Source organism: Trachypithecus francoisi, unplaced genomic scaffold, assembly GCF_009764315.1.
Source record: "Trachypithecus francoisi isolate TF-2019V2 unplaced genomic scaffold, Tfra_2.0 Lachesis_group9, whole genome shotgun sequence".
NCBI lineage: Eukaryota > Metazoa > Chordata > Mammalia > Primates > Cercopithecidae > Trachypithecus > Trachypithecus francoisi.
Window position 1 is genome coordinate 38,211,947 of NW_022681474.1, and position 21,458 is coordinate 38,233,404.

The 21,458-nt window shown below is 44.1% G+C and overlaps 1 protein-coding gene across 2 annotated transcripts in view; it reads left to right on the top strand.

Annotated features, from left to right (window-relative positions):
* The first annotated feature begins 16,830 nt into the window (after positions 1-16,830).
* The window catches only part of VCL (vinculin), a 125,027-nt gene continuing 120,399 nt past the window's right edge, over positions 16,831-21,458 (top strand). Inside the window, exon 1 of one of the 2 annotated variants that reach the window (XM_033209668.1) lies at positions 16,831-17,129. In XM_033209668.1, coding sequence (XP_033065559.1) covers positions 16,962-17,129 — 168 coding nt within the window. In that variant the 5' untranslated portion in view covers positions 16,831-16,961. The remainder of the gene's footprint in view (positions 17,130-21,458) is intronic. The other variant, XM_033209669.1, reaches the window with a different exon arrangement.

The following is a 21,458-nucleotide window of genomic DNA, read 5'->3' on the forward strand; positions in this document are numbered from 1 at the left end:
TGTATTTTTAGTAGAGATGGGGTTTCACCGTGTTAGCCAGGATGGTCTCCATCTCCTGACCTCGTGATCCACCCGCCTCGGCCTCCCAAAGTGCTGGGATTACAGGCGTGAGCCACCATGCCCAGCCCTTTTTTTTTTTTTGGAGATGGTGTTTCACTCTTGTGAACTGCAACCTCCACCTTCCGAGTTCAAGTGATTCTCCTACCTCAGCCTCCCAAGTAGCTGGGATTACAGGCCTGCACCACCATGCCCAACTAATTTTGTATTTTTAGTAGAGATGGGGTTTCACCATGTCGGTCAGGCTGGTCTCAAACCCCTGACCTTAGGTGATCCACCCACCTCAGCCTCCCAAAGTGCTGTGATTACAGGTGTGAGCCACTGTGCCCGGCCATTTCTCATTTCTGAGTTCTCTTTCATGACCTTGATAGTTTTGAAGAGCCCAGGCAGTTACTTTTGAGAATTTCCTTCAATTTGGGGGGTGGGGATTGTTTAATGTTTATAATTGATGCATTTGGCAGCAATATCACAGGAATAATACTGTGCTAGTCTCAGTGCAGCATACCAGAAGGCACATGATGTTGACTTGTTCCGCTAATGGTGATGCTAACTTTTATCATTTAGATAAGATGGTGTTTGCCAGGTTCTCCATTTTTAAGTAATTAGTAATTATTTTATGACAAGAATCTTTGAGTGCAATCATGTAAGTTTCTCATCAAATGTTCACCAGTTTTAGCATTGATTAATGATTCTAACCTGAATATTATTACTCTGATGATTATCAAATGGGAATTTTCTATCTTATTCCTTCTAGATTTATTAGGTGGGATAGAGTTTCCTTTCTCTCCTATTAATTATTGATATCAGTATGGACTCAAGAATCTTTTGTTATTCACAGAGTTATAATCTGTTATTATTATTTATCTTGATATTGAAATTGTCCCAGACTTCGCTAGTGGGAGTCCTTTTAAGCTGGTTACTATCTCATAGATATGTGCCCTTCATTCCTTGAGCATTTCTTTACTTTCTGGTGTCATAAAATGTTCCAAGCCCATCCTTGTATTCTCCTTACTTCAGCCCTGGAGTCAGCCATTTCTTTAAGGAGCCCTGGTTCCTTTTAGCAGATAATGGTATTTAGAAACCAAGATCTTAATATGTTTGTTGTTATCAGAATGTCATTGCTTCTAGGCCATCTCAGTGGACAGAGCTAGCATGTGCACACACACACACACACACACCTATATTTGTTGTCTATCTAATCAGACTCTGATACTGGTACCTCTAATCCCTATGCAACACTAGAGGATATATTCTAGGTTTCCCAGTTTCCATATTTGTACCTCCTTTCTTTGACAGTGAGAAACATGTATTCATTTATTTGTTTCATCCTGGAAATGCTGACCTCCATCCCTCACTGGGCACCAAGTGAAAGCTCAGCACCAATGATGGGGAAGAGGGAAAAAAGGGGCTTTTTCCCACTTCAATGTGTCAGAAACTTAAGCAATATATGCATATATGTTGGCAAACATTTATGTTTATTCAACTATTTTGACGAAGTTGTTCGCAGACCATTCATTCTTTTCTTTTTGAGATGGAGTCTCGCTCTGTCACCCAGGCTGCAGTGCAGTGGCATGATCTTGGCTCACTGCAACCTCTGCCTCTGGTTCAAGCAATTTTCCTGCCTCAACCTCCCGAGTAGCTGGGATTACAGGTATCTGCCACCACACTGGCTAATTTTTGTATTTTTAGGAGACACGGGGTTTCCCCATGTTGGCCAGGCTGGTCTTGAACTTCTGACCTCATAATCCACCTGCCTTGGCCTCTGAAAGTGCTGGGATTACAGGCATGAGCCACCACACCCGGCCCATTCATTCTTAAGTAATAGAAAGTAGGCCAGGCGCGGTGGCTCACGTCTGTAATCCCAGCACTTTGGGAGACCAAGGCAGGTGGATCACGAGGTCAGGAGTTCAAGACCAGCCTGGCCAACATGGTGAAACCCTGTTTCTGCTAAAATTACAAAAAAATTAGCTGGGCGTGGTGGTGGGCACCTGTAGTCCCAGCTACTTGGGAGGCTGAGGCAGGAGAATGGCATGAACCGGGGAAGGCAGAACTTGCAGTGAGCCACAATCATGCCACTGCACTCCAGCCTGGGTGACAGAGCAAGACTTCGTCTAAAAAAAAAAAAAAAAAGGGAAAAAAGAAAGTGGAAGCAAGTTTGTTTAAATGCTCTGTGTATTATCATTTACTTAAAGCTTAGTAAACTAGATTTCTAGCAGCATCTCTGAAAGCAGTGGAAAGATGTGATTGCGAGTTGGAATGAGCTGGTTTTAATTTCTGTGTCTAACACTTAGGGTAGCAACCTTGGGCAAATTTCCTCATTTCTCTGAAATACAGTTTCCTTTTGGAAAATGGAGATTAATGAAAGACATAATTGTTTTTAGGATTAAATGAGACCATGTATGTGCAATGGATTGTTTTGGATAGACACTGGACCTTGAGATTTTAGAAGCAGAATAAAAAGTGTTATTTAGAAGTTACAAGCAGTTCCTCCCTACTAAGAAGTAAAGATTTGGATACACATCAAAAGTCCACTGTTCTCTGTTCTGGGAGAACCACCACTTTGTGTTTAAATTATGCAAATATACATGAAGTGTCCACTCATTGTTCCTGAGAGAAAATTGAATACAATAAGATAACTCAAATACAGTTGTTTTAGGTCAAGAAATTACGTGTTTGATCATATAAATTGGGTGTATCTTTTCACAACTTTGAAGGGGAATCTGTTCTTTCCTCTATGAATTTAGGCTGTTATGCCCCTACATTGGTGCTTCTTCTTGCAGAGTTTTTTCCCCCTATTATTTATGAAGGAACCCTGAGGACTGTAAGAGGGGCCACAGGCATGAATTTCACTTCATGGTGGAGGGAGGCTGTACACAGTGACTGCTCTGGGCTATTCCCTTCGCGTGGTATTTTTTTTTTTTTTTTAAAGATTAAATAATCCAGAATGTATTGATGCTGTGTGTGTTAGTCTGAGTCCTCTTTTTTTTGTTTTTGAGGCGGAATCTCGCTCTGTTGCCCGGACTGGAGTGCAGTGGCCGGATCTCAGCTCACTGCAAGCTCCGCCTCCCGGGTTTACGCCATTCTCCTGCCTCAGCCTCCCGAGTAGCTGGGACTACAGGCGCCCGCCATCTCGCCCGGCTAGTTTTTGTATTTTTAGTAGAGACGGGGTTTCACCGTGTTAGCCAGGAAGGTCTCGATCTCCTGACCTCGCGATCCGCCCGTCTCGGCCTCCCAAAGTGCTGGGATTACAGGCTTGAGCCACCGCGCCCGGCCAGTCTGAGTCCTCTTAAAAGACAGAATCAAGATGGTATTAAAAGTGCAAGGAATGTATTAGGGAATATGCCTGTGAGAGAAAATGGGGAGGGAACCAAGACAGACCAAGCTAGTCATTTTTCATGCTATGGATGAAAAAATAAAGACAGTTAGACTCTATAGAGACAGGGAATCAAGCAGGTGTCCATGAGAGCAAGAGGCCCCAGCAGAAGATGCTGAAATAGAAGGTATATGCCTTAGCACTTGACCACTTCCTAATTCTTTTTGTTCTGACTCTTACGAGGCTGGGCTGCAACTCCTTGAATGGTGCGAGATACTCTTCTTTCTGTGCAATACTTGGCTTTTTGTTTAAAGTAATCTTATTTCTGACTAAGACTGCCACATGTGGGATAGAGCAGCTATGGGGAGAGCAACATACCATTTACTGACACCAGAGTGTGGGTAACCATGGAGAGAACCAGTGGGAAACAGTGAGGTCCCCTGCAGTGGTCATCTCATGAGGGTCACTGAGAGAGTCCACAAGGAGAGGAGGCCAGAGAGGCAGAGTCTTACAGATTTATTCCTGACCCCTCAATAGACAGCCTCTCCCAGCAGGTTACACTGAGTGGTGACTTTTGGCAATTAGACGAATGAGTATTGAGTCATTGTTTTAGTATTAATGAAAATATGACTGAAATTTGCAGTATTAGACTGAAGCCAGGCATTTTGGTTGCCCAGGTAAAATACTTGCTTGACAACAAGACTACAGGGAACACTAATTATTTCTCGCCCACTTTCCAAGATTCTCTGTCATTCTATAAAATACCATGCTCCAGGGTGACTTTATTTATAAATCCACTCTAATTTTTGGAGCAATCATTCCTGAGCACACGTAGTGTAATGCAAAGGTCCCCCTTACTTAGAAGAATAAATCACATTTTAGGAGTATTGCTAGGTGGTTTATGGTCTGTCATTAACTCCCATTAAAAATTATTAGATCATGGGGTTCTAAAGCACTCCAATTATAAATGTATTTAGAAGATGTAATAAAATAAAAATAAAAGCTTTTTTAAAAAAAGCAAATTTCGTATAGATCACATACCGGAAGGAAAACAAAAACTCCTTTGAACTGGTTTTAATTTCTGTGTCTAACACTTAGGGTAGCAACCTTGGGCAAATTCCCTAATTTCTCTGAAATACAGTTTCCTTTTGGAAAATGGAGATTAATGAAAGACATAATTGTTTTTAGGATTAAATGAGACCATGTATGTGCAATGGATTGTTTCTGATAGACACTGGACCTTGAGATTTTAAAAGCAGAATAAAAAGTGTTATTTAGAAGTTACAAGCAGTTCCTCCCTACTAAGAACTGAATATTTGGATACACATCAAAAGTCTACTGTTTAGAAAATTAGAAAATTGTGTAATGTATTTATCATAGTATCCCAAATTACAGTGCTGTGCTGTCCTCAAAATGAGTTCCTGAATACAAATACTAGATGTGTACCTGATGCTAGAGGGGGTATGTTGGTGTGATGGGTAAAAGAAAGCAATATCCCTCTTTCTTGGGTGATTTTAATGCCTTTTTCTTCTTCCTAAGCTGGTACAAACCATCTAGTATACTCTGGGTTTTCTTTTTCTTCTTCTTTTTAAAAATTAAATTAAATTTAAATTTTTTTCCTTCTCCTCCTCCTCCTAATTTTTATTTATTATTTATCTATTTATTTTTAGAGATAGGGTCTCACTATATTGTCCAGGATGGTTTCAAACTCCTAGGCTCAAGCAATCCTCCCACCTCAGCTTCCCAAGTAGCTGGGACTACAGGTACCTGCCACCATGCCCAGTTCTAGATACTCAGGGGAGGAACATAGCCAAGACTGGGAAACAGCAACGTGCATTAACCAGAGCTCTTTAGACTGCAAATGAGGGAATCCTAACTTAACCTAATTAAAGCCAGAGGGAATTTATTGGTTTCTATATTTGGGTGGTTCAGGGCAGTCTCTGACTTTGAGCATAATTGGACTCAGGAGCTCAAACAATGGTTCAAATCTATCCCTCTCTCCCAATCTCTGTGCCCTGCTTCTCACAGTCGTTTGGTCTCATTTTTTTCTTACTCCAGACTTCTGGGGAAAGTGGCTCCAACAGTTCCAATTTCACATCTTTCAAGGTTAGTAACTCCAATAGATAATTATTCTTTCTTAATACCCGTATATTAATTTCAGGGAAGGATTCTGATGGGCTCTTCTAGAGTTACATGTCTATTCTTGAATGGTTGACTGTTACCAAGGAGGTAAGATACTATGATTGGCTAATCCTGGGTCATATTCATTCCACTTTGATAATGTTGCAGGGGAGGTGGTTAGAGAAAAGAGATACCTGTAATTAGGAGCCCTACAAAGTCATATGAAGTACGAGAGGATGTCTGTCCTACTGCCTTAGCCCTCTTAGTAGCTAGGACTACAGGCATGTATCACCACACCTGGCTAATTTTTTTTTTTTTTTTTTTGAGACGGAGTCTCGCTCTGTTGCCCAGGCTGGAGTGCTGTGGCCAGATCTCAGCTCACTGCAAGCTCCGCCTCCCGGGTTCACGCCATTCTCCTGCCTCAGCCTCCCGAGTAGCTGGGACTACAGGCGCCCACCACCTCGCCCGGCTAGTTTTTTGTATTTTTAGTAGAGATGGGGTTTCACCATGTTAGCCAGGATGGTCTCGATCTCCTGACCTCGTGATCCGCCCGTCTCGGCCTCCCAAAGTGCTGGGATTACAGGCTTGAGCCACCGCGCCTGGCCAACCTGGCTAATTTTTAAACTGTTTTGTACTGATGGGGTCTCACTATGTTATCCAGGCTGTTCTCGAACTCCTGGCCTCAAATGATCCTCCTGCTTTGGCTTTGCAAGGCATCAATCTAGAATTGTTTACCTTTGGCCTTTTCTATGCCTCAGTTTGTTGGGCTAATAACTATAATTTGTTTAAGTTTGTGAGTATTTTTTCTTTAGCTCCAAATTGCATGATAATATCCTCTTGCTTTTTCTTTCCACAGCATTTGAACTTGCTTTCTAGACCCCTTTGCTCAGTAATATTTATGCAAATATTATAGTTATACCTATACCTTACTGGCCAGTGAATAGAACAATTTTAAGATAAGGCCTCTTTGAAGCAACACACATGCCATTGAAAAGCCCAATTGGGCAGAATGAAGATTAAAAAGAGCTAGAATCCTTGAAGACCAATCAGTTGAATTAAAGTCACCCATTGTCAATCTCCAATCTTTCTCCTATGTGAGGACAATAAATCCTTATTTATTTATACTTTCATGCATATTTCCCATTTACAGTACAGTTCATTCCTTTGTGTAGATATCATTTTCCTTCTGTCTGAAAGATTTCCTTTAACATTACTTTTTTTTTTTTTTTTTTTTTTGAGACGGAATCTTGCTCTGTCGCCCGGGCTGGAGTGCAGTGGCGGGATCTCAGCTCACTGCAAGCTCCGCCTCCCGGGTTTACGCCATTCTCCTGCCTCAGCCTCCCGAGTAGCTGGGACTACAGGCGCCTGCCACCTCGCCCGGCTAGTTTTTTTTGTATTTTTTAGTAGAGACAGGGTTTCACCGTGTTAGCCAGGATGGTCTCGATCTCCTGACCTCGTGATCCGCCCGTCTCAGCCTCCCAAAGTGCTGGGATTACAGGCTTGAGCCACTGCGCCCGGCCAACATTACTTATAATGCATGCACACTAGTTACAAAGTTTTTCAGCTATGTCTGAAAAAATTTTCTTTGCCTTCACTTTTTCCCCCTTCTTTTTCAAAGGTGTTGATACCTTCATTTTTGAAAGGTAAAATGTGCACAGAATTCTAGGTTAGCAGCTTTGTTTTGTTTTGTTTTTGATTTTTCTTTGAGTACAATCATGCACTGCAAGACAACATTTCAGTCAATGAAAAACCACATATACAACGGTGGTCGTGTAAGATTACAATACAATATTTTCACTGTACCTTTTCTATGTTTAGATATGCTTAGATACACAAATATTTATCATTGTCTTATACTTGCCTACAGTATTCAGTACAGTAACATGCTATACAGGTTTGTAGCCTAGGAGCAATGGCCATACCATAAGGCCTAGAAGTGTAGTAGGCTATACCATCCAGATTTGTGTAAGTATGTTTTATAATGTTTGCACAATGAAGAAATTGCCTTACAAAGTATTTATCAAAACATGTCCCCATTGTTAAGTGATGCATGCCTGTCCTTTAAAGACGTCACTCCACTGACTTCTTGGTTTCGTTGTTTCCCATGAGAAGTCTGCTGTTACTCTTACCTTCTTGGCTTTTATAATTATGTAAGTCAATTCTCATAATAAACCTCTCTCTATATATGTGTACAGATACATACCTATATAATAATTATCTATCTATCTATCTATCTATCTATCTCCTATTTGTTCTGCTTCTCTAGAAAACTATCACTAGTACAAATATGCTGCTTGATCCCCCATGTAGTAAAAGTTTTTTCCATTCTAGCTCTAGAGAACATGAAATATTTCCTCTCTGTGAGTTATTCCACCTGCTCCTTTCACATGGTTCTTTTCCTAGTCTTGGGTAGTTTTCTCACATGCATATTCTAAAGAGTGGTCAGTTGAAAACCCAGTGTGATCCTCTGAAAATCTTCAGAGCACTCTTCATGTACAGCGCTCCCTCCTTCTGGTACTCTTTTCTGTGAATTATGCTCTTGTTGAATGCTTAGTACTTTTAGCAACACCTCGTCAGCTCAGGAAGACTGTGGACTCTGGGTTCCTCTTCTCTGAGCTGACATTAAGTCAGGGCAAATTGAATGCTTGCTTCACTAGTTTTCCTCTCCTCAGGGATTTTCATCATGCACTGCCTGTTGATCAATGTTTGTTGGTATATTTGCCTTTTAAAAAGTTTTTAGACAAGAGAGTAAATCTAGTTTCTGTTACTCTGTCTTGGTCAAGATTGGAAGTCAAATTCCTATTTGATTATGCCAGTTTTAATTAGATTATCTGCTATTTGCAGCTAAAAACATTCTTTTTTTTTTGAGACAGAGTCTTGCTCTGTCACCCGGGCTAGAGTGCAATGACATGATCTCAGCTCACTGTAACCTCCACCTCCTGGGTTCCAGCGATTTTCCTGCCGCAGCCTCCAAGTAGCTGAAACTACAGGTGCACACTATCACATCCAGCTAATTTTTTTTCTTTTTTCCTTTTTTTGTTTTTTTTGAGACAGTCTCGCTCTGTCATCCAGGCTGGAGTGCAGTGGCACAATCTTGGCTCACTGCAACCTCTGCCTCCTGGGTTCAAGCAATTCCCTGCCTCAGCCTTCCGAGTAGCTGGGATTATAGGCATCCACCACCATGCCTGGCTAATGTTTGTATTTTTAGTAGAGATGGAGTCTCACCATCTTGGCCAGGCTGGTCTTGAACTCTTGACCTCATGATCCACCCACTTCAGCCCCCCAAAGTGCTGGGATTACAGGCATGAGCCATCATGCCCGGCCAAAACGATGTTATCCGATGATTTCTCTTATTATTTTCTCTCTTTCTTTTGAGACAGGGTTTTGCTCTGTCGCCCAGGCTGGAGTGCAATGGTGCAACTTTGGCTCACTGCAATTTCCGCCTCCCGTGCTCAAGCGATTCTCCTGTCTTAGCCTCCTGAGTAGCTGGGGTTGCAGGTGCAACCCCAGCTACTCAGGAGAATCGCTTGAACCCAGGAGGCAGAGGTTTGGGTTAGCCAAGATTGCGCCTTTGCACTCCAGCCTGGGCAACGAGTGAAACTCCATCTCAAAACAAAATGTTATGTTAAAATGTGATGAGTTTATTATTTTCAAATAATTTAATCAATATGTTTTAAAGTTATCATTTTTTTCTAAAACAGGAAATATTGATTTCTATTTTGTCATACATAATCAATATATAATTGTATTATCATAAATATCATACACAATTTTATCAACATAATTATGCCTCTTTGGCCAGCAAGTGAAGGAAAACCCAAGCCAAACTGGACTAAAAAATAGGGGGATTTATTTGCTCAGCATGCTGGTTAATTTTGTGTTAACTGGGCTATGGGGTGCCCACATATTTGGTCAAACATTATTCTGGGTGTTTCTGTGAGGGTATTCTTGAACAAGACTAATTATTAGATTGATAGACTGAGTAAATAAGATGGTCCTCGCTCCTTAGTGTAGTTGGGCCTCACTGAATAATTTAAAAAGCCTGAATATAAGGAAAAGAGTGAACTTCCTCCAAGTAAGATAATTCTTTCCTGCCTGATTGTGTATGTTTGAATTGGGTTTTTTCTCTGCCTTCAGACTTGAACTGAAACAGTAGCTTTCCTTTATTCTTGACACTGCTAGCCTTCAGACTGGAGCTAAATCTCTGTTCTACTGGGTCTCCACCTTGCCAACTTACCTTGCAGGTCTAGGGCTTGCTTTCCTCCATAATTGTGTACACCAATTCCTTATTTTACATACATACACACACACACACACACACACAGACACACAGACACACACACAATTCAATAGGATAGATGTAATCTCCAGTTGGTTCTGTTTCTCTGGAGAACTGTGACTACCATGCAATCCTCCTGCCTCAACCTCCCAAGTAGCTGCAATTACAGGATATGCTATTGATATATTTAGGTGAAAATAGCAAGAATAAAAATTGAACACTATACTTCTAAGGGGTGAATTTTATGGTATGTGAATGATCTCAATAAAAATCACACGGGAAAAAAGTTGAACACATACACAAAATACAGATGAATAGAAAAAAGGCTGAAAGAGAATACATTAAAATGCTAATAGTAGCCATCTCTAGGAGCTGGAATTTTACATAATGTTAATAGTCTTATTTGTAACTTTCTCACACAACACAGATTAAAGTACAATAAAAAAGTGTATAATTAAAAAAAATGGAAAATGTATGAAGTTGAACATTACTTAAATCCACGTTGAATTTTAAAAAATTGGTCAAGAAAAGAGAAGAACCACAATTCAAAGTGATGGGGGAAATGGTTGTGGTTTTGGGTGGAGGTGGAGGGTGGGGCGTGGTGTACACGTCAGTATTTGCAGAAAGGAAGGAAGAGCTACTAATGAAGCCGCTGTGTGGTTCACATGGGGAAGAGGCTGCCGTAGTGGTTTAGATAGACAAGGTTCATCTCTAATGAGCTGGAGAATGCAGTGTGTGTGTGTGTGTGTGTATGTTACAGGTTCACTCGTGTGGGCACAAAGTGTATTGGAGTGTATGGAAAGATGTAAGTAAATCTAGCCATATAATCAATACTCAGCAGTCCAAAAACGAGGCAGGAGGAGAGCCCCAAAACCTGGAGGGACACTGAGCATCCTAACTAAATATAGAAGTCTCAGGTTTTATAATCAGCTCTATCCTGGATTAAAATTTTCATAAATTGGACTGGGCCCAGTGGCTCACGCCTGTAATCCCAGCACTTTGGGAGGCTGAGGTGGGCGGATCACCTGAGGTCAGAAGTTCAAGACCAGCCTGGCCAACATGGTGAAACCCTGTCTCTACAAAAATACAAAAATTAGCCAGACATGATGGTGGGTGCCTGTAATCCCAGCTACTCGAGAGGTGAGTCACGAGAATCTCTTGAACCTGGGAGGCAGAGGTTGCAGTGAGCTGAGATCATGTCATTGCATTCCAGTCTGGGTGACAGAGCAAGACTCCATTTCAAAGAAAAAAAAATTCACAAATTGTACTTACAACTGACAGTGGCTACTGTGTCTCAATTTCCCAGTCTGTAAATGAAAGAGCTGTACTTCTTGTTTTCTACCTACCTCAGAGAATCGCTACAGACTAAAACAATAGAAAGTTACCCACGTCATGAAGCCATGTGTAATAGAGTTGCTGCCATCAAAAATTCTTCCCCAGTGATTTTTTTTTTTTTTTTTTGAGACGGAGTCTCGCTCTGTCACCCAGGCTGGAGTGCAGTGGCACTGTCTTGGCTCACTGCAAGCTCCGCCTCCTGGATTCACGCAATTCTCCTGCCTCAGCCTCCTGAGTAGCTGGGACTACAGGCACCCGCCACCACGCCCGGCTAATTTTTTGTATTTTTTAGCAGAGACAGGGTTTCACTGTGTTAGCCAGGATGGTCTCGATCTCCTGACCTCCTGATCTGCCCGCCTCGGCCTCCCAAAATGCTGGGATTACAGGCATGAGCCACCGTGCCCGGCCTTCCCCAATGATTTCTAATTTAGAAATGCTAAATTTGGAGGCTCACACCTATAATCCCAACACTTTAGGAGGCTGAGATGGAAGCACTGCTTTAGCCCAGGGGTTTGAGACCAGCCTGGGCAACATAGGGAACCCTTGTGTCTATTAAAAAAAAAAAAATTAGCTGGGTGTGATGGCAGCCCACACCTGTAGTCCCAGCTACTCGGGAGGCTGAGGTGGGAGGATTGCTTAAGCCCAAGAGGTCAAGGCTGCAATGAGCTGTGGTCACACCATTGTTTACTCCAGCCTAGGTGACAGAGCTAGACCTTGTCTCAAAAAAAGAAAAAAAGAAACGTGAATTTTTTTTTTTACATATCTTACAATGTTCCCTATCATTAGTGGTCTCCAAACTAATTACATGGTAAAGAGTAATGTCGAGCTAGCCACAATCAAGAGCAAATGTCAGACAGTCCTTTACCTCTGTAGCTTATAATCCTGTAGCAATTTCCCTTTTCTTCCTTATCTTTGAGTTGCATGAACATTCACTTCAGTCTGACTAATCACTGATCTGGAACATTCACCCACCTCCTGCCTTGTTCATTCTGAAATGTTTGCCCTCTTGCCTGCCTAACCAAACATTATTCTTCCTTTGAGGGCAGATTTAGTTCCACTGTCCCATAGACTGTTTTTTACCCTTAGGCCCATGGGGATCTCCTCCTGCTTGGAATCTGAGCATCACACACTCTTTGCCACATATTTGCAACTTAGTTTCATGATGATTCCTTAGTCTAGCCCATGCAATGTACTGACCTCTCTCTTTCTGTGGTAACATTTCAGTCCTTAATATCTGTGCTATGTTTAGTGAGACTGAAAACTTTATTATCCCCACTTTAGACATTAGAAACCAGATTTGTAATTTTTCAAGTGTCAAATGAGAATCATATGGCTAAGTGCTCACATACATCTGGGGTTCTATTACTGTAGAGGAAGAGCAGAACAGATATATTGGAGGACATCTAGCAGCCTGTGTCATAGGAGAGAAATGTAAACTGATCAATTAAAAGGGTTAAACAATTACAAAGGTTACTACTTAACAGCTCATGCCAGGGCCTTGGTGTGAGAAATCATAAAGAAAGAACTGAAAGTGGACCTTCAAGGTAGGTATATTAGTGATCTATTGCTATGAACAAATCACCACAAACCTAGAGGCTTAAAACAACACTCATTTATTTTATTTTATTGTTATTATTTTTTGAGACAGAGTCTCGCTCTGTCGCCAGGCTGGAGTGCAGTGGCATGATCTCGGCTCACTGCAGTCTCTGCCTCCTGGGTTCAAGCGATTCTTCTGCCTCAGCCTCCCGAGTAACTAGGACTACAGGCACACACCAACATGCCCAGCTAATTTTTGTATTTTTAGTAGAGATGGGGTTTCACCATGTTGGCCAGATTGTTTCTACCTTTTGACCTCGTAATCTGCCCACCTTAGCCTCCCAAAGTGCTGGAATTACAGGCGTGAGCCACGGTGCCTAGCCACAACTCATTTATTATCTCACAACTGTGTAGGTCGGAAGTCCTACATGGTGTGACTGGGTTCTCTGCTCAGTGTCGCAAAGCTGAAATAAAGGTGTCTACTGGACTGAAATCAAGGTTGGAGCTCTCAGCTGGAGGAAAAATCTGTTTCCAAGATCATTCTTCTTGTTGGTAGAGTTTAGTTCCTTGTAACTGTGGGACCAAGTTCCCTGTTTCCTTGCTGGCTGTCAGTCAGGGGCCACTCTTAGCTCCTAGAGGCTGCCCACATTCCTTGACCCATGGCCTCCCACGTTTTTAATCTAGCAACAGCTCATCAAATCCTCTTGTGCTTTTGAGTTCATTTGTTGTAACTGGCTGGAGAAAACTCTCTGCTTTTTTTGTTTGTTTGTTTGTTGTTTGTTTGTTTGAGACGGAGTCTCGCTGTGTCGCCCAGGCTGGAGTGCAGTGGTGCGATCTCGGCTCACTGCAAGCTCCGCCTCCCAGGTTCCCGCCATTCTCCCGCCTCAGCCTCCGAGTAGCTGGGACTACAGGCGCCCGCCACCGCGCCCGGCTAGTTTTTTGTATTTTTAGTAGAGACGGGGTTTCACCGTGTTAGCCAGGAGGGTCTCGATCTCCTGACCTCGTGATCCGCCCTCCTCGGCCTCCCAAAGTGCTGGGATTACAGGCTTGAGCCACCCCGCCCGGCCCGAAAACTCTCTGCTTTAAAAGAGCTCATGTGATTAGGTCAAGCCCACTTTGATAATCCCCCTATTTTAAGACCAACTGTGCTATATAATGTAATCTGATTATGAAAGTAAAATTCGTTATAGTCACAGCCTGGGGATTACAGACAGTGTGTATACTCGGAGTGAGAAATCCCGGGGGACATCTTAGAATTCTGTCTACTGCACTAGGTTTGAGTTAGACAAGCACAGATAGCTTTCTAGGTGGGAAAGAAATGTGGAGAAAAGCTCAAAAGTGAAACTCTACTAGGAATTTCTGGAGACTGTGAATATGTCAGTTTGTGACCACTCTAACAATGATAATGGTTTCTTTTACTGAAGGTATCCTGGATGCTTTACAAATTCATTCACCAATTCTTACATCAGCTCTATGAGGGTGCTATTATCCCACTTTTATAAAGAAAGAAGTTCCAGCAGAGAGAAGAAAAGCCATTTGCCAGAGTTATATCCCCATCAAGTTGTAAAGCTGGGGTTCTGGCTTGAGCTCTGGATGGCTCTGAATTTATGCTGTTTGTGCTGTTTAACCTGCTTGTCTGTGGGTCTGGGGGGGAGCTGAAGGCAGTAAGGTTGGTCTGGATCCAGATTGTGGAGGGCATTGGTGTTAACACATGCTACTGGGCACCAAGAAAGATTTTAGAGGGAGCCAGTGAATGTGGAAATGAGGGGGATGGAAGTGAGTATGATTTTGGATGTGGGGGAGCAATGGGCTGGATGTGCAAAGTGGTGTTCTTTTTGGGAGGTTAATATGGCCAGTCAGGCATTAAAGACGATTACATGATCAATCCTCTGAGTCTTCCTGCCAATCTGTAGGAAATACATAGGACAGAAGAACAGGTTAAACTGCACATAAATATACAATCAGCAAAGTGGGGACAGGATGAGGATTTAAAAAATCATATACTTTTTGGGAGGCCATATATACTTCGGGAGGCCAAGGCAAGTGGATTTCTTGAGTCCAGGAGTTTGAGATCAGCCTGGACAACATGGCAAAACCTTGTCTGTACCAAAAATACAAAAATTAGCCAGGCGTGGTGGCATGCACCTGTGGTCCCAGCTACTTGGATGCTGAGGTGGGAGAATAACCTGAGCTTGGGGAGGCCAAGGCTGCAGTGAGCCGAAATCATACCACTGCACTCCAGGCTGGGCAATTGGTGTGACACCCTGTCTCAAAAAATAAATAATAAATAAAAATAAAATAAAATAATTTTTAAAACAAAAAAATCATATAGTTCCATCACTCAATTTTTCTTTTTTTTTGTTTTTGGAGAGGGAGTCTCACTCTGTTGCTCAGGCTAGAGTGCAGTGGCGTGGTATCAGCTTACTGCAACCTCCACCTCCTGGGTTCAAGCAAGTCTCCTGACTCAGCCTCCCAATTAGCTGGGATTACAGGTACCTGCCACCACGCCTGGCTAATTTTTGTATTTTTAGTAGAGACGGGGGTTTCCCCAGGTTGGCCAGGCTGGTCTTGAACTCCTGACATCAGGTGATCTGTCCGCCTCGGCCTCCCAAAGTGCTGGGATTACAGGCGTGAGCCACTGTGCCTGGCCCCATCACACAAATATTTATACTATGAACATAGAGCAATGGGCAGAGAAAACAGCTCTGGTGGTTGTGGTAGGACTAGACAAAACTTTTTTTTTGTATTTTTTTTTATTAGAGACGGGGTTTCACCGTGTTAGCCAGGATGGTCTCGATCTCCTGACCTCGTGATCCACCCGTCTCGGCCTCCTAAAGTGCTGGGATTGCAGGCTTGAGCCACCGCGCCCGGCCTAGACAAAACTTTTTATTTGACGTGAGGATCTTTTGGTTGGAGGCATTACTGAAAGTGTTTTCCCTCAGAATGGGAAAGCTTGGGCAAAAGTGAATTTGGAAGATGTCTTATACAAAGCATGAGGGAACTGGTTAATTTGGTCTTACCTATCAAAATATAAAATGCACACCCTTTTGCATTTTTCACTTCCCTGGTAGGCATTTGTCCTAGATAAATACACAGATGCACAGCACAAGGGCAAGTACAATTAATGCAGTTTTTTTTTAGACAGAGTCTGGCTCCGTCGCCCAGGCTGGAGTGCAGTGGCGCGATCTCGCTCACTGCAAGCCCCGCCTCCCGGGTTCACACCGTTCTCCTACCTCAGCCTCCCGAGTAGCTGGGACTACAGGCGCCCACCACCATGCCCGGCTAATTTTTTGTATTTTTTTTTTTCTTTTTTAGTAGAGACGGGGTTTCACCATGTTGGCCAGGATCAGCATTGTTTTTTAATAGTGAAAACCAGAACCCAACCCAAGTCCATGACTAGGAACATTGGTTCTGTAAATAATTTTATTTCATGCAATGGAATACCATGCAGTCATTAAGAAGAATGAGGTAGCCCTTTATCAACAGTGAAAGATAAGGGCATTTTCATCAAGGGCAATCATACCTAGTTTCAGGAAAATGTTTATTAATCTCATTTACTTAGAAAAGATATATGTAGAGGTGAATCTACAGACAAGTCTAGAAGGCTACACACCCAGCTGTTAAACAGAATGTCTCTGAGGCGGGCAGGGGGCGGAGCCTGCGTTTACATGAATGGGACGCTGCTGTTTCTCAGTGCACCTCTGCTGTTTGAATCTTTCACTAAAAACGTTCCCATGCATTACTGGGAGGGAATGGAAGGAGTATTTTGAGGGTTTCGTGTGAAGGGAAAAGTTGAGGAGGGGACGTGGGCGACTCCTTGGTCTCCTGAGACTCAAGCACCGCCTGAGGTGAGGAGACCCCGCCCAGCTGAGGTGATTCTGCAGAGGGGCGGGGCTCCCCAGATCCGAGGCGGGAGGCGGCCCGGGGGCGGGGCCAGCTGGCCGCAGCCGTCCGCTCCGCTCCCACCATGCCCTTATAAGGAGCGCCCGGCGTTAGGGCTCGGGAATCCGGTAGCAATCCCGGCGGCTCAGCCCCAATCCCAGGCCCCTCCCTTGGGAATGGGGGAGGGGCGGGGTTTGGCGGCGCGGTGGCTGGGGTGGAGCATCTCGAAAAGGGACCAGTAGGAGTGGCGGCCCAGGTCTGAGCGGTGCTGCCATTGGGCGCGGCGACGAGAGGGGGCGGAGAGTCCGTGAGGCTGGTTACGCCGAGGGAAGCCCCGACTCTGTAGTCGCTGCTCAGAGTCTGTCTCTTCGCCGGTTCCCGGCCCGGTGGATCTTACTTCTCTGTCGCCCGCGGTTCGCCGCCCCGCTCGCCGCCGCGATGCCGGTGTTTCATACGCGCACGATCGAGAGCATCCTGGAGCCGGTGGCACAGCAGATCTCCCACCTGGTGATAATGCACGAGGAGGGCGAGGTGGACGGCAAAGCCATTCCTGACCTCACCGCGCCCGTGGCTGCCGTGCAGGCGGCCGTCAGCAACCTCGTCCGGGTGAGCGCGCAGGGCCTGGCGCGGGAACGGGCGCGGGAGGTGTCCCCGGGGTCCCGGCCCGCGTCGCGGCTGCCTGCAGCCGGCTCGCTGGCCGTGACTTTCCGCGTGGGTTCCGTTGCCAGGCGCCGAGGGTTCGAATGGCCTCTTCTCCGCCTGTGACCTTGAGCGAGTCCTGAGCCTCTCTTGGCCTCAGTGTCCTCATCTATAAAATGGGAGCAGTCATGGAAAAGGCTGCCTGGCGGGCTTGTCGTGAAGATCCGGCGAGGTCTTATTTGTGGAGTGCCTCGCGCGGCGTATGGCCCACAGCAGGCACCCAATAAATGAGAGTTGCTGGGATGTCCGAGGGTCCCTGCCCCGCGCAGGCTTCGCCCCCACGTTGACTTCCTCGCTCTCAGCGCCTTTTTAGGCCTCGATCTGGCTGTGGGGGAGGGAGAGCGGGCCCTCCCACGGATCCCTTGCCTTCTCTTCCAGGGATCCTTATTTGAGCCACGTTGTCCTCCTTTCTAATACTTCTGCCCCTCACCCTGAGATCCGCCTCGCCCACCCCCGCTCCCCAGAGCTCCCTATATTCCGCCCTTTGATTCACTTGCCTCACTCTCCGTCGCCTCCTCCTCCCTCCTGGGCATTTTACTAACGCTCACTCCTCTGTCACCCTCACACCTTTATGCAGTTATTCGTGACCACAAGCCCTGTTTTTCCTTCCGCTCAGCTCTGCTGCCCTTCCTTTCATTCCCTCCTGTGGACATTTCCACCTGGCTTTAGCTGCTGTCAAACGGCCTCCTCCCACTGGGGCCTTTCTAGACTCGGGGGCTCTCCTTGGCCCCTCCTCCTGGCAGGAAGCAAGATGGAGCTGTTGGGAGAGGCCTGTGGAATCTGGGATCTGCCGCCCCTACCGGAGAGAAGGCTGGGGCATCCCCTCCCCATCCACAACTTTCCTGGTGGCTCTGCAGACCCCTGTAACCCACAGCTGTGACTCATAACGGAGGTGATTCCTGGAGGAGGAGGAGCCCATGTCTGAAATGGGAAAAAAGAGGTGCTGAGACCAGTCTCCCAACACTCCCCTGGCTAATGTCACACTTTTCTTTCCCACCCTGGGTGGGTGACTCAGACTGGTCCTGCATGTGAGGAACAACTTTGGAAAAAGTTCATACTGCTCCCCCACTGAGCTGTGTAAATAGTGTGTGTCAGGGCAATTGGGAGGCAACTGTGGGTCTGTCTGGGTGGGGCTTGGGTTACTTATCTGATTTGAGCTCTTCCGTACACTTAGAGGCTCTTTAGCAGCTGAAAGTCTTCCTCGGTCTTCAGGGGTCCCTGGACTGTCTCAAGCAATTTAGGAGACTGATAGCTAGGAAGACAGGGTGACACCACCGTCCAAATTCCTGATCTTTCTTCTGTATAGCTTTAGTAAGAATCTATTCATTCAGTAAGAATGCTGTATTCATTCACAATGTCTACTTGTACGTTGTTCTTTTTATAACTAATTTGAACAGAACACTCCAGAGTACATTCTTATGTAGTGTTGTCTAACATGGCTGCATTCCAGGCCTCCATTTTTCAACAAATAGGAAACAATGTAAAGAGACAAGGTAATAGTGTCTCTCCATGTAGTACTTCAGGAAATGAAATCTTAAAACCACATGTTGCACTTGGAACAGAGCTAGTGTAGTCTAGGGGTTGATATCTGGTTAGGCTATTTAGAGAAAAGTTATTTATGGACGTCCATGCCATGAATTAATAAGCATTGAATGTCTGCTATATGGAAAACATTGCAATAAATCAGTGGTTCTCAGCTTAGAGTGTGCATGAAAATCATCAGTGGGGCTTTTTAGAAATAAAGATGTACAGCTTCCAAGGGTCAAGGCCTTTGTATTTTGCTTTTTTTTTTTTTTTTTTTTTGAGACTGGCTCTCACTGTCATGCAGGCACTGGAGTGCAATGGCGTGATCATAGCTCACTGCAGCCTTCATCTCCTGGGCTGAGAAAATTCCTCCCACCTCGGCCTCCCAAGTAGCTAAAGGCCTTTGTTTGTTTGTTTGTTTTTGAGATGGAGCCTTCCTCTGTCATGAGGCTGGAGCGCAGTGACATGATCTGGGCTCACTGCAACGTCCTCCTCCCAGATTGAAGCAATTCTCCTGCCTCAGCCTCTGGAGTAGCTGGGACTACAGGTGTGCACCACCGTGCCCAGCTAATTTTTGTATTTTTAGTAGAGACGGGGTTTCATCATGTTGGCCAGGATAGTCTCCATCTCTTGACCTTGTGATTTGCCTGCCTCGGCCTCCCAAAGTGCTGAGATTACAGGCGTGAGTCACTGTGCCCGGCCAGGCCTTTGTATTTTTTAAGAAGCTCCATAGGTGATTGTGATATACGCCCTTAGTTAGGAAACACTGTAATACACACTGTGAGACAAATACAAAAGAAATAAGGTTATAAGATGAAAACAATGATATGTAGTTAAGTTATATACTTTCCAACACATACAAAAGAGGGGACTTGAGATTGATGGTAGCTATGGGTTAGCAGAGACAAAGTAGGGAGGATTGTGCTGATAAATAGTTAATCATGAACAAAGGTACTTGTGAATAAGTCACTTCCAGGTTATAGCAAGTAGATTATCTTCATTGCAGCTCAGGAGACAAGTTGGAGAGAAATTGGAGATGAAGTTGGTGTGTGACATATGGGCAGTGTAACACAGGCCTTATCCAATAGGATGAACAAAGACAGCAGGAGGGGGAGGAGGATGAGAATAGTGTATGAGAAAGACTGCGTGAGAATGGCGTGTGGGAATAGTATAGTGTGTTTTGGGGAGGCCAGAGGACCTACCCATTGCTTCACATCCTTGGTGCCAATTGTGAGTGACCGTTAAATATGTGGATTCTGTACATGCTTCAAGATTGTTCCTGGAGGTCAGGCCTTGTTGGATATTTCTCTCTTTTTTAAAAATTTTATTTTGGTTTTAAATAGAGACAGGGTCTTGCTATGTTGCCCAGGCTGGTCTCGAATCCCTGGGCTCAAGCAGTTCTCCCGCCTTGGCCTCTCAAAGTGCTGGATTACAGTTGTAAGCTACTGTGCCTGGCCTGATATTTCTTTATATGGTCCTCAGTTCCTGCCCTCAAAATTGGCACATGGGATCACTCAGTAAATATTGTTGAAGGAACTATGGGAAGGGAGACAAATTGGGAAGTTTTTAAAATTGGTTGGTTATGAAGAAAATGAACGTCTGGACTTGGGAGTGGCAGGGAAAATAGAGAAGGAATTAATCAGAAATATATTAGAAGAAGAAATAATAGAACTGGATAAATGAACTCTGAATTTGCTAGGAAAGAAACATAGTATTACTGTAAAATAATGAAACTGATTTTAGAACAAATCTTCTGGAATTTATATAATCTGAGTATTTATTTGGAGTTATTTTGGGAGGTTATATCCTTATTCCAGTGCTTTTCTTTGGTAATTTCTTTCAGATTATTTACATACGAATGCCAAATTAGTCTTATTTTGGTCATAAAATGTACATTTTGACTGAAGTAGGCATTCTTGAGCTCAACTACTTCATTTACTGTTCTTGAGACTAAATGACTTTTGGATATTTCCATAATTAAAATTTACTAGATGAAGATGAAATTCTCAATTGTTGTACATAGTCATTAACTTATCAAGCAGGTATTTATTGAGACCCCTTCAAATGTCAAAACAATAAGTGTGATGCCTGACACAATCAATATGATACTGAATTGGAAATCTTAAGTGGCACTGAGGAAACAGAGTATGATGGAAAGTCAGAGGAAGACCAGATTACTTTTGATTAGAGAATCAGGGAAGGCTTCATGGAGGATATAACATTGAGTTGGGTCTTAAAGACATGGGATTTGAATGTTTAGAGATGTGGTAAGAAAGGCATTACTTGGTCAGGCTTAGTGGCTCATGCCTGTAATCCCAGCACTTTGGGAGGCTGAGGTGGGCTGATCACGAGGTCAAGAGATTGAGACCATCGTGGCCAACATGGTGAAACCCCGTCTCTACTAAAAATACGAAAATTAGCTGGGCATGGTGGCATGCGCCTGTAGTCCGAGCTACTCGGGAGGCTGAGGCAGGAGAATCGCTTGAACCCGGGAGGCAGAGGTTGCACTGAGCCGAGATCGTGCCACTGCACTCTAGCCTAGGCCATAGAGCAAGACTCCGTCTCAAAAAAAAAAAAAAAAAAAAAGACATTACTTACTTTTATGGGGGCAGGACTCATTAGGATTTGTAATTTCATGTATATTTGTTAAGCAAAGTAGTCTGGTCACTGATATATATATATGATATATATATATATAAATAAAAATATTGC